General features: G+C 40.2%; 1 protein-coding gene across 3 annotated transcripts in view; it reads right to left on the bottom strand.

Moving 5' to 3' along the window:
- BBOX1 (gamma-butyrobetaine hydroxylase 1) overlaps positions 1–16,675 on the bottom strand; it is a 59,744-nt gene that overhangs the window by 34,303 nt on the left and 8,766 nt on the right. For all 3 annotated transcript variants that reach the window (XM_058688497.1, XM_058688498.1, XM_058688499.1), the window contains exon 3: positions 16,356–16,470. In XM_058688497.1, the coding sequence (XP_058544480.1) occupies positions 16,356–16,470 (115 nt within the window). The remainder of the gene's footprint in view (positions 1–16,355; positions 16,471–16,675) is intronic.

Below are 16,675 nucleotides of genomic sequence, written 5' to 3'. Positions count from 1 at the left end.
ACTGCCACCTCTCGAGTTACAAAATGCCCATGGTTACATCTACCTTGCAGGTCATTTGTTGACCACGCAGTGAGATAATGCAAGTAGCCTCGTTCAGTGCCTGGCACATAGCAGACCAGTGCTGCTACTACCACCAATGATAATAGCCAACATTTGCTGAGTACTTTCAAGATGGAGGGCACAGTGCTGGGTGCTTCCCATATATTATTTCTTTTAATGTCCACAATATAAATATGCAATAGATGCTTTCAGCATTCCCAAACTATAGAAGAGGGAGCAAAGATCCAAGTCATGCAGAGCTAATGATTTGCAGAGCTGGTTAGTCAGATCCAGGCGACAAATTCCAAAGTCTGTAATTTTAACAACTACACATAAAATAAACAAGTGATGCCTTAAAATGCTGTTGTCGCATATGAGAGAACAGATGTGTGAATGTCTATTGCTTATTCTGTCCCTTATAAAGGAAATCTACTAGATAAAAAAGAAAGGAAAGCATGTTACAATTAGGACCACGTTGTCTGAACTTGTTTAAGCACTGGTGTTTAAAAGTAAACCCTGAATGTAACACTGAGTGTTAATTATGCTGGAATTAAAAAAAAAAAAAGTTAAAGATAAACTTTGGCTCCTAGTCCCGATTTTAAATGCAGCAAAAAACATGATGAGTAGGTTTCATGGCACAACACTACAACATTGCTGTCCATCTTTTGTGAAATGAACCAAGAATTAAAAACCAGCTAGCTTCTCTTCTTTAACGTATGCCAGTGCATTTCAGGGGTCCACGCTGGTTTGCTTTTACTTAAGGCCATTATCACTTTCCAGAGAATGTCAGCAATGGTGTATCAGGGAAATATAATACATAGAGATTGAAAAAGACATTTTCACAAGATGTAAATGTTTTAAAAACTTTGAGTTCGCATTTTGACTACTTTGTGGTTTCAAGGAGGATCTCCTTAGGGCACACACTATGTACATCTCTATACATTTATAGTATGTTTTAATGAGTTTTTGTTTCTACAGGAGTCATTTTCCCACTACAGAATCACCCACACACATGCACAGCTGCACATCCAAACACACACTATTCTTTGTTTTAAAAGCACAGGATGAGTTATGTTCTTTCAGTAAATATGTTGTTACTCTTTACATGTATAAAATTAACCATATTCACACTGGGACTCCAGTAGGAAGCAAGGCTGACTACACATAGCGTATCCTCCACAATTTCAGATTTATAAGAGTTGACTATCAGAAGGTGGTTACAATGCCTTTTAAGTTCTGCAAAGTTCACAATTTTCCAACTATAGCTCTCATCCTGGCACGCCCTAGAAAGTGCTTTACAAAAATCAGCAACCAGGGGCTACAGCTCATTATAGAACCTATGTTCTACTGTGAGCCACTCATACACTCAGTCTGCTAAGTGTGATTTTTCAGAGATAACACGGTGACCAACCAGTTTCTAAATTCATCATAGCATCCACGATATAAAATACTCTACTTTGCAGGGAGAACCACATTTCAATAAATCCACCTAAAATCGTTTCATGATATCTGCACAGAAACTTTAACATTGAAAACCCAGTTTAAAAGTGTTTCCCCAGTCTCTCCCAACTACAAAACATAACTACAGGGGACTCCGGAGAAAATACGTTTGACTAGAGTAAATCATTTGTCAGGTGAATACATTAAAAGCAAATTTAAATTTCACACTTGGATCTGGATACATAAACGGTATGGAAAATGACGGAATATTTAAGGCATGAACCACCCTTTCTAATTTAACTTATGGCCTTACTAATAAATACTTCCTTGAACATGTGCTTCACACATCATAAAATTTATGAACCAAGCTCCATGCTGGCTTTCAAGGAACCATTTGTACAAGGTTTCCTTTTCACAGGGAGGCATCGCATTCCTGGATCCTGAGTTGTATTTCAAAAAAAGGAAAAGACACAAAGAAGCTCTTTAGTTAAAGATTCATGAGTACAGCATGCTGGGTTGCAATGTGTTATTTGGAGTTTAGAACCTTCTGTCCACCTGCACTGACCTGTGCTTTTGGCTCTGAAATAGCTCGTCTAATAGGCTGAAGATCAGTCAAACTCTTACTATCTTTTCCTGTAAATACTTGGCAGGGGCCCAGCCAAAACCAAAATCTGACCCCAGTAGAGGAAAAGTACCTCGGTGGAACTAGGACTTTGAGTCTCTTTTCTGTGCTAAGGGGATCCTGCGCCTTTAGACATTATTTTATTTCTTGTCGGGTGAACTTGACAGGTCTCAAGAATCTGATCACTTGTCCTCTCAGACTGAGATCTTCCAGAAGCTGACCTGAGATGAGGATTTGAATGCAAGCAATGTATTAAGGAGGTATCCTGTGGAAGAACTAATAGAGGGGGAAGCAAGATAGAGAAGGAAGCCTCTGGAAACCACTAAAACTTTTTTTAAGTGTATTTATTTATTTTGAGAGAGACGGAGACCCAGAGAGAGACAGAACATGCAGGCGAGAAGCAAAGAGGAAGAGAGAATATCCCAAGCAGGCTCCACATCACCAGTGCAGAACCCGACGTGGGGCTTGGGCTCACAAACCACGAGATCATGACCCGAGCCCAAGTCAAACGCTCAACTGAGGAGCCACCCAGGCGCCCCAGAAAACCATTTCAATGAATGGTTAAGGGAACTGCTGGCCCTCATGGCAATACTGTAGATGATACTGCACAGTCATCCCACCCAGGGGCAAGGAAGCTGGGGTGTGCAGGCTACCCATGGCCACGCCTCATTGGCTGCTTCTCTAGGCATTCACTTCTGGGTCTTTCTGGCCTTCTCTGTGTGTTAGCCAAGCACGTTCCTCAGGCAGAGAAAGGCCTCTAGCAGAGTGTCAGGGTGGCGGTTGTGCACTAGAAGGTGGCAGGTGTGCATGAGAAGAGCACTGAGGGTCTGTGGCGGGGCACTCTGTGATGCCCTCCTTTGGGGTCTGTAAGAATGGGCTCGAAGGCTGTCTTCTGTGGTCCCTTGCCATTAAAACACACCTCAGTCACAGTGCTTACCACATTATGGTGAAATAAGCTTGCACTTACTCAACACATATTTGTTGAAAGCCTAGCTATGCAAAAGAGATCACATTTAGTGAATAAAAATAGATGTGATTGCTGCCCTTGGGAGGGAAAAAGTGACTAAGCAAGGAAGCAAACAAACACCTAAAAGTAAACATTGTCGCAAGTGCTATGGAGGTAACAAACGGGGTGAATGTCTTTTGGTAAACAGTTACCGGGAGCAGGATGGGGAGCAATTTTAGACCTGGCAGTTAAGGAATGTCTCACAGAAGAGATGTTACTTAAGTCAGAGCCCAGGGGGTGAAAGAAGGCAGTTATGCAAAGGGCAGGGAGAAAAGAATCCCAGTGGGAGGGACAGTAGGAAGAGGGGGAATCTCTAATCTTGTTGGGGGAGCTCAGAGTTACTGGGCCTAGAATCCAAGCAAAGGGGAGGGTAACAGATTAAATGGAAAAATAAGCAAGGGTCCCTCACGCAGGACTTCTCTCTCTCTTTCACTAGATTGCAAATTCCTTGCAAGGGACAGAGAGCATGTCCTATATGTTTATTTCCTCACCACTACTGCCCCCTTCTCTCCCCTCCCCCAACCCCAGCATATAGCCCAAGGCTGGCACTCAGTAGATTTTCAGAAAACTAATATGTTCTGTGTCCTAAACAAACCTTTGCCTTTTTTCCCTTTTGCTTATTTTCTAATGAGGACTAGAGACTGGGAGCAACCCCTGAAAGTTGACTGTGTCTGAGTACTCTTTAGAATTTTAAAAGATGGAGAAATCCATAAAACCTTTTCCCTAGGTGATAATCCCACCAAACTCGAAAAGTGTCCCCAAGGATGTATGAAACATGCTTCTACACAAGTTTATGTTGCTTGAAAGGAGAGAAATACGTTTTTGTTTTGGATCATTAGGTACCTGGTACCTGGTATATTCTATATGCTCAGCCCTATGACAACAGTGACCTTCTAGTTGGAGAAACCAAGAACACATAAAACCAGGCAGGGACACTAAAAGGCCGGGTGTGGGGAGTACTTGAAAATAGAGCTAACGTTTATTGAGCCCTTATGATTCCAGACACTCTCGTAAGCACTCTGTATGGATTAATTCATATAATCCTTACAACAACCCCATCGCAGAGGTTCTAGTATTATTCCCATTTTATAGATGAGGGGACAGGTCTAAGGATTTTCGATAATTTGTGCAATATCTCACAGCTCATACATGTCAGAGCTGGGAGGCCACACAAATAATTTGATTACAGATATTCCAGAATTCAGTTTTACCCTCTGCTCTTGCTGTGACTGTCCCCTCCGACATGCCTGAAAAGGTTCTGGAAAACCATCTTGATCCCTTTCAATTATGTACACTGCACGCATCTTCCTGTGGAGAAACCCATACTGGTTCCAGACGGCTCCAGCTGTCACAAGCTGCTTCTTTATGCTGAGGCACAGTCTACCTTTGTCGCCTTGCTTTTAGGTGCTAACTCTGTGCTCCATAATCACACAGTATATGACAGTCTTGGAGATGCATACAAAGACAGCTACTGTGCTAAGTTTTTCTAAGCCCAAATAGCTTTTCTATTCCCCAGGTTTTTCAAGTTTTATGGCTTCTGAGCCCTGCCCCTAGGCTCTCTGCTCTCCAATGTACGATGTGTTCTGAGTTTGCTGATGCTCTCCACCAGGACTGGTGTCTTGAATCAGACGCAATACCATAGATGTGGTCTGGCCCATATCTGCATGGTGGGCTCACTACCACATTTGCATTCACGTGAGCCAAATCCAATGAATCCTTTTTGGCTGTCTCAACCCTGTTAACTCCAATCAACTTTTCAGTCAGCGCAAATGTGTAAAAATTGTCTGTCAGTGATGTCTTCATTTTCTGAAGCTAGCTCACTGAGAATGTGTGAAGCACAGGTAGAGATGAAGATACAGGTCTAATTTGATAGGGACGTTGTGTCAGAGTTAATAGCTCGAGGTCTGAAGGTGACAGACCTGGATTCAGTTCTGAATTCTGATACTTCCCATCTACAAGCACTTCAGAAAGTGATACATTCTCAGGGCATTTGGGTGGCTCAGTCAGTTAAGCATCTGACTTCAGCTTGGGTCATGGTCTCACATTTCATGGGTTCAAGCCCCATGTCAGGCTCTGTGCTGATGAGAGCCTGCTTTTGATCCCCTTTCTCCCTCTCTGCCCCTCCCCCCCCCCACTTGTGCCCTCTCTCTCTCTCTGTCAAAATAAGTAAATAAGCTTAAAAAAAAAAAAAAGGAAGTAATATACTCTCTCAGCTCAATTACTTCGTCTGGAAAATACAGGATGAAAATGACCTGCAGGGTTGTTATGAAATTTGAATGATATGCTATCTATGAACAATTTAACATGGTGTACCTGATTAAATCTGCATATGAACTAGAGCAGCCAGATGTGAACGTGGCTGAAGGAACACACACCACGATGACTGATCTTATTGCATGTCCCTAATGTCTGCTTAACTCTCTTACTAGCTGATCATTTCTCACATTCTCTAACCTCAAACCTTCCACTCCCTCCTCCCACTTAGGCTCAGCTGTCAGCTTTGCCTTTTATTTCAGTGGAAAAATAGAACTCCGAAGAGGACTTCCAAATATTTCCACCACCATAGGCACCAACCAGCCCGTGTCCATGTCCTTATGGCACGTGATGTGTTGTAGATATATTTGTAAATTTACCAATGTGTATTACATATATATATTACATCTATATTTGTAAACTTGTCTTTCTCTACCAGACTGTCAACTCCCTATAGACGGAGTCTTTGTTTTGTTCACCACTTCATCTCCAGCACCTAGAACAGTACCTGTTCTAAAACGTAGAAGACACATATTTGCTGAATGAATTCATAGTACATGGTGGGTGTTCAATAAATGACATCTTTATTAATATTAGTTATTTCCCAAGATTAGTTATTCCCCAGCTGGCTAGTGGGGAAGAGAGTCAAACACACAGATAATGACCATTCAGTGCAATAATTGCAGTGACACAGAGATAGGAGCCCACATGAATCGCAGCCACCATACGCACAGGTGAGAGTGATAGAATGGTATTTCATAGAACAGATACTCTTTAGTCAAATCTTGACTCCGCTATGTATTGTCTCTTTGACTTTGGACTATTTAATTTCTATTGTTTTCCCCTTGTGTAAAATAGTTATAATGATGCTGCCTTTGTGAGGTTGTTGCTAGGACCAAATAGAGCAATAAATATTAGGTGCTGAGCTCAGTACCTGACACAGAGCAGTGCTTTTAAAAATGTAAAGAAGGAAGATTGGTGAAAGACTAGGAGCAGAGATAGAGGAAGAAGAGGGTGTATGATGTTGGTAGTTTAGACAGAGGGTTGGCGGTGGAGGCAGTGAGATGTGGATGGATTCTAGATTATTTTGATAATAGGGCTCATGGGTTTTCTCGATAGATTGGGTGTGTAGTAAAAGAGACAGAGGAGTCAAGGGTGATCCTGCTGCCAGAGAACTGGCGTTGCCTCAACTAAGATGGGAAAGAGTGGAGCAGGATTCTGTAAGACCATTTGCTCCCATCAGGGGGGCTGTCTTTCCTCTGGCTTCCTCACCTTTTCCTTATTGCTCCAAGGAAATCACTTTATAAATTCCCTTTTGGTTGTCCATCATTTATTTGACCTGATCAATTTATTCTGGGCTAGAAGCTCCTATTATGTCCTATCGAAGATAGAGCTTAGAGATTCTGTGCTTCTTTCCTGTATGAACACATTGTTCTCTTTAGATTCCTTCCCTTTATCTTCATTACTGAGATTATCTACTTTTATTTTTTATTTAAAAAAATTTTTTAATGTTTATTTATTTTTGAGAGATAGACAGAGCACAAGTGGGGAAGGGGTAGAGAGAGAAGGAGACACAGAATCTGAAGCAGGCTTCAGGCTCTGAGCTGTCAGCACAGAGCCTGACATGGGGCTCAAACTCACAAACCACGAGATCATGACCTGAGCCAAAGTCAGATGCTCAACTGACTGAGCCACCCAGGCACCCTGAGATTATCTACTTTTCAATGGTCATGAAATTGTAGCTAGTTTGGATCAGGGATTTTTTTTTTTTCATCAAAGGATCTAGTTCGTACATGGAATATAATATATCTGCTGATGGCTGGCATTTTCCTCTGTAGCAACCCTTAGCTAATAGATAACAGCCACTTTCTTCCAATTTCGCTGATCACCTCAGCTTCAGTAAACATTTCTACATCCCTGATTGGAATTAAGTTGATAGTTGCTCAGTCTTTTCACTGTCTTCCTTAAATTTATTTAAATGAAACTATCTGCCAGGTAGATGAAATTTTGGCTCAGACTTCAAACCAATGTCTGAGCGATTAAAATCCTTTTCGTGGCAACAGTTCACCTCCAAGCCACTCTTATGTGTTTAGTCAGGAATAAGACATGATTATTCTCTATGTAAGGGGAACTCAAGCATAAGACTTTGTCATGCCACTATTGTTTATTTCCCCTTCTGTCCTTACCCAAATACTCTTTGCTACACCTCTGCTCCTATGTTCATGGCTGACTAAACTGGAGAAAAAAGGGAACAAGTACTTACATTTTATCATTTATTCTTCACATTCCAAAACTGAGAGTTATTGCTTTCTTTTTGTTTTGTTTTGTTTTACATTTTTTAAATGTTTATTTATATTTTGAGAGAGAGAGAGAGAGGCAGACTGCAAGTGGAGGAGGGGCAGAGAGAGCGAGGGAGAGACAGACTAGGAAGCAGGCTCCAGGTTCTGAGCTGCCAGCACAGAGCCCGATTCAGGGCCTGAACCCACCAACCGTGAGATCATGACCTGAGCCGACGTCAGACGAACAACCAACTGAGCCAACCAGGTGCCCCTGGTTTTTTGTTTGTTTTGTTTTCTTTTTTTTACATATGGAAAAAGTGAAGTTCAGGTCATTTATGAAACTAAGTCAAGTCATACAGCAGAGAGTCAAAGCCAGCTTTGCTGACTCCAAAGCCAGTTCTCATTACGTAACACAGTGTTGTTTCACAGGTGAAGAGTGGTCTCGACATACCACACTTCATTTTCTGTCTTGACAAATTCTAACAGAACTGTTTTTGAAAAATGTGTAGGCTTCCATTGTTATGTTACAGGCTTGCATTTTAGTATTGCCGGGGAAATAATGTCTATTTTCTGGGCTTTCCTTCTCATCTGTAGTTTGTAATTTGGCTTAGGGATAATATAAACAGAGGTTGGAATTGTTGGCAAAGGGATTCACTGGGATGTGAGGTGGGTCTTGCAGAATGAATGGGTGAAGTCTGTCCAGACAGGAAGAATGGAATAAGTGATGGAGGAAACAGTCAGGGCTTGGACAAAAGTAGGGATCTACATGGATGTGGAGGGGCACCAGATTGTGGGATGTAGGCTTAAGAGTTTATCGTGCTGCAGTGAGACATGGGAGCAAGGGGGAAGGGAGATGAAGGTAGGCATCAGGAAGAACACCTTGCAGGGCTGTGCAAGGTGGGTGTGAATAGAGGCCATGTTGTTTCAGTAAGCAGGCCATGAGATAATAAAAAGCTCCAACTAAGCTGTTGGCAAGAGGGACAACCTATGTAATTCCTTCCCCCATAACCTGTTGAGTATCAGTCTTCTCTGGGCAAGCGGGCAATGTGCATAGAAACCTGATGGCCAGTGGAAGAAAAGGAGAAAGAATTTCAATAACAGAATTCTGCATTGTTTTTCTTTTCCTTTTTCTTTCTTTTTGTAAACTGATGTACTGTTCAAGAGGGTCAAGCCCCTCTCAGGGATGTTCTCTAGTTATTTATAGCTGCTTTTGAGAGAACAATGTGAAGATGAAGTGAGTATATATATAAAGTGCAACATTGCTTTTCACCCAACCTGGCACCACTTAAGAAGGTGAGTAGGTACCATTTCTATCTACAGATGAAGATTTAGAGCTATGGAAAAGTAAGTGGCTCAAAATCACAGACCTAACAAGGCCTAATAGGGTCAAGAGCACTCATATTTTAGTGCTATGTTGCTCTTTTGATTAAGACCAAAGTTACAGATTGAGAAAAATACAAAATTTTGACAAAAATAATAAAGTTAAAGAATCCACTGAATGGAGTAGAGCTTAAAAATTATTATTTTTTAATTTACTAAGTTAGAAGTTAGACAAATTAACAGAATGTATAAATAGCAACATCATTTTTTGACATCTTTTTTTTCCTATAGGGATAAGACAATTGAAAAAACATCAATCAAATTTTTTTCCACTGACATATTTGAAAGTTTGGGATTGGAATTTCAAAAAAGAAATTTTTTGTGTGTGGTATTTAATTTCTCAAAATATTTTTAAAATTCTGAATGCTAGGTGATTGCTTTCATGTTTATTTAATAGAGAAATTAAATATAATTTAATAGATTTTTAATGTGATGATATTTCAAGGAAGAAATTTAAGTATAATGAAGATATCTATTATCCCAAAACTAATGTTTTGTGTTTCAATGTTCTGTCATCTTGAAGAAGCGAAGTGGAACCAGAAGTGAGAAGTAATAGTTTTTTAATCATTTGCCCTATCTTTTTTTTTGATGGGCAAATCTTCCAATGTGTAGGCACTAGCAAAGAGGATAGGTTAAGTATATAACTTATGTGTAGGTTTGGCAAAAGTGAGCCTGGCATATGAAGCAATCTAATTTCACTTCTTGAAATTATCACCATTTGGAATTTTCTAAATTTATAAATTCAAAATTTGCAGTCCAACTGCCATATGTTATAAAATTTACTCCTGGGCTATAAGAAAAAAACAAGCCTAGTTTGTGAGAAACTGAAGCTGTCACTCATTGAAGAAAGTCCACTCTACTTTTACTGTCTTTGAAAAAAAAAAAAAAAAGAAGAAATAAATGTACTTTAGTGTAATAACAGAAAATCCCTTTTCCAAGAGTAAAAAACGTTAGTATATTTTCCTTAATTTTGGAGAAAATATGAAAAGGAAATAGACTGTAATCACTCTTCCTTAAGATGCATTTGCTTTAGGCTCTTAAATACATGCTCAGACCTTTTCAAGGCTTTGAGACACCAGCTTTTTAAGGTCCTGCTCAGCATTAACATTAGCTGATGCAAGGAGGCTTCATTTTATGAAGTGGTTAACTAACTAAAAAATGATTTTTTTAAAAAAGAATATAATTAGTATTTTTTATCTAAGAATTTTTTTAATATTTATCTATTTTTGAGAGAGAGACAGAGGGTGAGTGCGGGGTGTGCAGAGATAGAAGGAGACACAGAATCCGAAGCAGGCTCCAGGCTCTGAGCTGTCAGCACAGAGCCCGACTGGGGGCTCAAACCAATAAACCGTGAGATCATGACCTGAGACAAAATCGGATGCTTAACCGACTGAGCCACCCAGGCACCCCTTATCTAAGAATTTTTAAAAGTCATAAAAGAACATACAGCCTTTTAAAAAACGTTCTGTAACATATCCAGTTGTAAAATAGACTTATCTTGAATATTTACCTCTGAGGATGTGATTATGTGTTTTCTTGCTGGAAGTATGGATAGAGATAAGAAAAGGCGAAAGGAAGGAGACCTTAAAGTTCAGAAGTGAAAACTGACACTAGGCAGAAGGCTGTGGGAACAATGTCTGGACCAGTGGCATCGGCTGCATCTAGGGCACCAGGCTCTTCTCAAGCAAGGAGGCTCCTGTCTTGGACTCGCTGACAGGACAAGGGCAGCTCCATCCCATGTAGGGACTTTAGACTCTTTAGACATGATGCCCAAATTTATCAGGTACAGTGCAGAAATCGAGGGGGATAATAAATGGTATGTAATCCAGAGAACACATTGGAAGACATCAATATGGCACAGAGGACAAATGAAGTGAAGTACACAGACGTTCAAGACACCTGTATTCATTTTATAAAAATCCCAAAGACATTTCTCTGAAAGTCAGTAGGTCCATGGGCAAAACAGAATAGAGACTCTTCTTAAACATATGAAGACTTTGAGTGTGTCTCCCACCTGTGTGTCAGAGTGTGAGCCTGGGTAAGGGCAGGAAGGGAATGTTGACTAGGTCTTTCTTTGGGAAGGAAAGGCATTTGGGTACCTGATGTGGTGGGCTGATCATTCTGATGCAGCTGTTTTTTAACAGAGCTGTTCTGAAGCCACTTACCTGGCAGCCCAGATACAGTGGGGACATTCTAAGGCAGCCTGAAGAAACAAGCTCCCAGCCCTTTTTATAATTACCAAGTAATATATGAAGCAAAGACCCTCACTCCATCCCTGACTTACACTGCAGACTCCTACCCCTGGGGGTTCAGGAATGGCCAAACTATGGGGCAAGATTTAGGGACGGGGTGAATTGTCAGTTGGGAGTTAGACACACTTGTTGTGTTCACTACTTGCCAAGTAAAAAAAATAGTGATCTTTGCTTTTTTGACAAATCTCTGTAAAAATAGCCTCTGCACCTGACCTACTCTGTTCTTTTTGCCATAATAAAAATCTTCATCTTCAAGGAAACACATGACCGTCTGCAAGAAAAGGGGAGCTCTGCTTCCCCCCCCCCCCCCCCCCCCCGCCTTGTGAAAGGCATAGAGGTTCTACACGGTCCTGACAGTTACAGAGAGTTTTGACTCCCTTTTGTGGAATGTTCCTTTTGAAACAAAAGAGGGGCTGATGGCTATAGACTGATGGCAGATAGCTATGGCCTGGTTAAACGGACAGGTAAAGACTTGCTCTGCTGTATCAAATTGAGGGGAAATGTTCTTTTCTGATTGTGCAATGTACTCAGTCCCTGAGCTGCTGAGAAAAGTGAGTGGCCTGCTTCCATTGAAAAAAAGATTTTCTTCAAATTACAATCTTTTAAACCTCAATTTGAAATAACAAATATTATTAAAGTCAGAGAATAGTGTACAAATATTTCAGTACAAATTCAAAGAGGTAGGAAAATGAGTACTCATTCCAAAACTGAATGTTAATGGAAAGAACAAATATTTAGGTTCATATATGAAAGGTCGTGCTATATATAGATTTTTCCCATTTCAGTCTTATCAATTATATTCTGGGAATTTTGCATCTTGAAGTTAAACACAAAAATTAGTGTATAATTATTTCTTTTTCTTATGTTGATTTATTTTTGAGAGAAAGAGCTCAAGCCAAGTAGGGTAGAGAGAGAGGGAGACACAGAATCTGAAGCAGGCTCCAGGCTCTGAGCTGTCAGCACAGAGCCCAATGCAGGGCTCAAACTCACGAGTTGTGAGATCATGACCTGAGCCGAAGTTGGATGCTTACCAACTGAGCCACCCAGGCCCCCTAATGTATAATCATTTCAATTTTACATGGAAGCTAAAATACAATTACATTTTTTTTAGTTTATTTATTTATTTTGAGACAGAGAGAGAGACAGAGAGCCTGCTCTTGTGTGTCAGCTGGGGAGGGACAGAGAGAGAGAATCTCAAGCAGGCTTAATACTGTCAGCGCAGAACCTGATGCAGGGCTCCATCTCATGAACTGTGAGATCATGACCTGAACCAAAATCAAGAGTAAGATGCTTAACCAATGGAGCCATCCAAGAGCCCTTAAAATACAATTACCTTAATAAAAATCTTCATATTTCCAATGTTTTATTACAGTTTTCAATTTTCATGCATTTGTCTGGAAACATTTACACGCTAGGCTTCAGCTTTTAAATTGGTGGAGAATTGAGAACAAGTTCAGGAACCTCTTGTCCTACAGGTCAATATATGTTTCTCTTAAATACAAATTCTTCCCCATCATCTCTGCTACTTCCCTAGGCTAAGTTCTCAGTGCTTTTTGTAGGACTGTTTCTATATCGTGCTATGGTTACCCTCCTCCCTGTCACTCCCCACTCCAGTCTACCCAATACAGATGACCATGACCAAACATTTCTGATAAAGATATAATCATTCCACTCTCTTTTGTAAGATAGATAGAAACCAAGGACCAAAGGGGCTACTGGGGGAGGGGAAAGCAAAATCACAGAAAGAGGAAGATAAGAAGACAGTCATGAGCTTTGTAAGCATTTGAGAAATTATATACATTTGGTCAAAATCGGAATGGATATAACTCTGAATATGTAAAATGCATCTGAAAGAAAATAAAGCAAACTTCTTAAACTTATAAAGATATTAAACTCATTTCTCTGGCTGTATAGGAAGAAAATCAGCCTGGGAAATGAATGGAAAGGAATACACCTGATTTCTATGTTGTGAAAATGTCCTTGCGGAATGGTTTTGGACTGAGCTCCTTAGTAGGGCACTGAGGCCGCTTCATGATTAGGCCCCTTCCCTATTCCCTGTGGCTTTAATGATTTTAACTTCACCACTATTAAACTAACTGGTGTTTCCTAAGGCTACCCTGCTATTTCACACTTCCATGATTTTCTACATGCCCTTTTCTCTGTCAAGAATTTCCTTGCTGTCTTTGCCTGACAAACTGATTCTTTAAAATCCAGCTCACATATTCCTGGCTTCAAGGATTATGTTTTTGTCTCTTCAGATTCCTTCCTCTGTGTTATGATTAACCTTCTTTGCATGCTTTCTTGCACTGAAATAATGGATTGTACTTATTTCTTTTCATGGCTAGGGTCCCCCTCCTAGACATGATAAATCCTCAAGGACAGAATCGGTGTCTTTTTTTTTTTTTTTAACTTGGTATTTCCTTAAGGAGCTTCCTGAACAAAATAGATGCCCAATATATGTGCAACCGGATCAAAATTTATGATGGAATGACTATTATCCACATCTTCCTTCCAGCTGTGGCTGTCCATTGACAAGAGTCTTTTCTGGCTGATCATCATGTCTTCATTTTCGAGTTTGACAGCTAATGCCAAGGGAAGATCAAGGAAAAGTGGTTTGCATCTTGATTCCAGATTTTAAAAGTCTTTTCTAACTCTAAGGAAAGAGCAGAAGAGGTAACATGGCCACTGAGGATGAAAAACAAAATCCTTCCACAAGTGTAACAGAGTTTGTTTACATGTTCTGGAGTATAAATGTTTGAAAATAAGTGATGGCAGTTCAATAAGGTGTCAAATTCTACAGGCAAAGAGCCAGAGAAGCAATACTCCAAAAATGGCCCATTGCTTTCTCCTTTACCCCACCAACTGCACAGCTCAGGGAGATATTTTAAAAATCTGATCTTGTTTTAAACCATTAAAGTATTTTCCAGTGTCTAAATAGCAGCCAGTTCTCCTTATATTATTCATGACTGCTGCTGTCAGTGTGACTGGGTTTTTCCACAACTTAACTGAGTGTAGTATCATTTCCACTTTGCTACTGCCTGATAGTACTGAGAAATATAAGCTATAAAACTGCATTCGTCAAGAAATATTAATGGAGGAGGGTGGCTGTGTCTTTTTACAATGCTTAAAAGCCTAAGTTGTAATAATAAAAAGTTGGCTTTTATTCCCTGAAATAATCAAAAGAAGAACTTGAAGGAAATGAAAGCAAAATCCAACAGGATTACAAAATTAGGGCAGAGTGAAGGAAAAATATTTTGAGTACCAGAAGAAATCTAAAATAAATAAAAAATAATAATACATTTGTGAAACTGCTATTTGACCCAGACAATTGCTACTCAGTTATGTAACTGGAGACTCCTTGAAGTCTCTGTACAATACTCTCACTGGGGAAAGGCAGGATAAACATCTTTTTCTGGATACCTATCTGGATTCCACCAGCTAGCTGGGCTACATAAAGAAGACAGTGGATTCCTGGTGGTTTAGACAGAAAGCACCAGAGCAAAACCTTGTCAGTTGTCTGAATGATGAGATAAGGCCATGGAGGAACCTAGTTCTTTTTTTTTTTTAAATGGTTTTATTTATTTTTGAGACAGAGAGAGACAGAGCATGAGCAGGAGAGCGGCAGAGAGAGAGGGAGACACAGAATCTGAAGCAGGCTCCGGGCTCTGAGCTGTCAGCACAGAGCCTGACGCAGGGCTCGAACTCACAGACTGTGAGATCATGACCTGAGCCGAAGTTGGATGCTTAACCGACTGAGCCACCCAGGCGCCCCAGAGGAACCTAGTTCTTGACAACACCGGTCTATGCCTGAACAGGAAGGGAACAGTATCATGCCCTATTTTTTTTTTTTTTAAGTTCATTTATTTATTTGAGAGAGGCAGAGACAGTGCAAGTGGGGGAGGGGCAGAGAGAGGAGAGAGAGAGAGAGAGAGAGAGAGAGAGAGAGAGAGAGAGAATCCTAAGCAGCTTCATGCTGCCAGCACAGAGCCTGACACAGGGCTGGAACTCAAGAAACCACAAGACCATGACCTGAAAGGAAACCAAGAGTTGGACGCTTAACCAACTGAGCCATTCAGGTGCCCTCATGAACTATTGATAACCATAGAACAAGGTGAAACTGTGTGGTTCAAGCTAATTAATTAGTAACATCTCCACACCCAGTAAACTGTTGCAAATCTCTCATTTAAAACCACCTATTATACATGTTTGAGAATTTCAGATCTGAAAGGAGTCAGGTGAAATCTCTGTTTTGGTGTCACAGATTTCAACAGGGCCAGTCCAATATATCTAGTTAACAGTAGAAAAGAAAGTTCAAGGATAATTGCCTTGTTAGTGTATTTGTAGAAGTCAAGTTCTACTAAATATATAAGAATCATGATATTTTTAGAATCTGCCTTTGACTCACTTAGTTTATGATACAAATCTTCAAACCATACAGAGAGCAAATAATTAACTTTCTACCTGTATTAAGTACTTCTTTTATTCTGTCTCTCAGCTCAAGAATGAAGCCTTTTTCCACCGAATCCAACAATTGCAGATTTTCAGAACATTTTTGTGGTCACAGATTCTCTTGAGACCCATTGAACTCTCCCCACACAGATTTGCTGTGTACATGCATGCACACACACACATGCTCCCATGCACACTCAACACTGTGCACATAATTTCATTGGGCTCTGGGATCACATAATTTTATCTGTGGATACCAGGTTAGGAGTTCCTGTTGTGTTGGTTTTGTGTTGTTCTGGCTTTAGATAAAATTAAGAAGGGCAAGACTGCCTTTGGTTCATCCCTCTCCTTTGCCGTGGACACTCAGTGTCTCATGTCTTGTGTGCCAGGTTTCACATTAGAGGACAAGGGTACAAGTATGCTGTACTTTGCCTTTTTCTGCCTCTTTTGAATGTCCAGAACTCCTCTATATTTTCTTTCATCTCTACCCAAACGATCGGTGTTTGGTAAATCATTAAACATACTGCCTAAATTATAATAATGTTTTAACCAAGGCACAAGGGTTTATATTTGCTTCTGAGAAAATATCTTACCATAAGAGTTTTAAAAGACATTGAAGACCATGGCAAGATTACCTGGCAAAAATAATTCTCTTTGGAGTTTTTCTCTGGCCTGCTGTGAAAAGCATCTTTTCTTCAGCCAGTCAGCTTCAAATTCACTGTAATGCTCATTTGGCCACGTGATATAAACCTTATAACACAGAAAGCAGATATCACCTATATGTATATTATGCTTCTATGTACTTTGGTTCATTATTGCTCTGTTTTTTAATGTTAATTTAAGATAAGCAGGGGATCCACCTAGCCCTTACTTCTTTTACTTTTTACTTTATTTTTATTTTCACTTATGTACTCACACGCATACAATACTCTTTTGGAAGACAGGAGAACTGAAA

Source organism: Neofelis nebulosa, chromosome 10 (assembly GCF_028018385.1).
Source record: "Neofelis nebulosa isolate mNeoNeb1 chromosome 10, mNeoNeb1.pri, whole genome shotgun sequence".
Classification (NCBI taxonomy): domain Eukaryota; kingdom Metazoa; phylum Chordata; class Mammalia; order Carnivora; family Felidae; genus Neofelis; species Neofelis nebulosa.
Note: the sequence above shows the minus strand (reverse complement) of the source record. Positions and strands in the feature narration are given on the sequence as shown.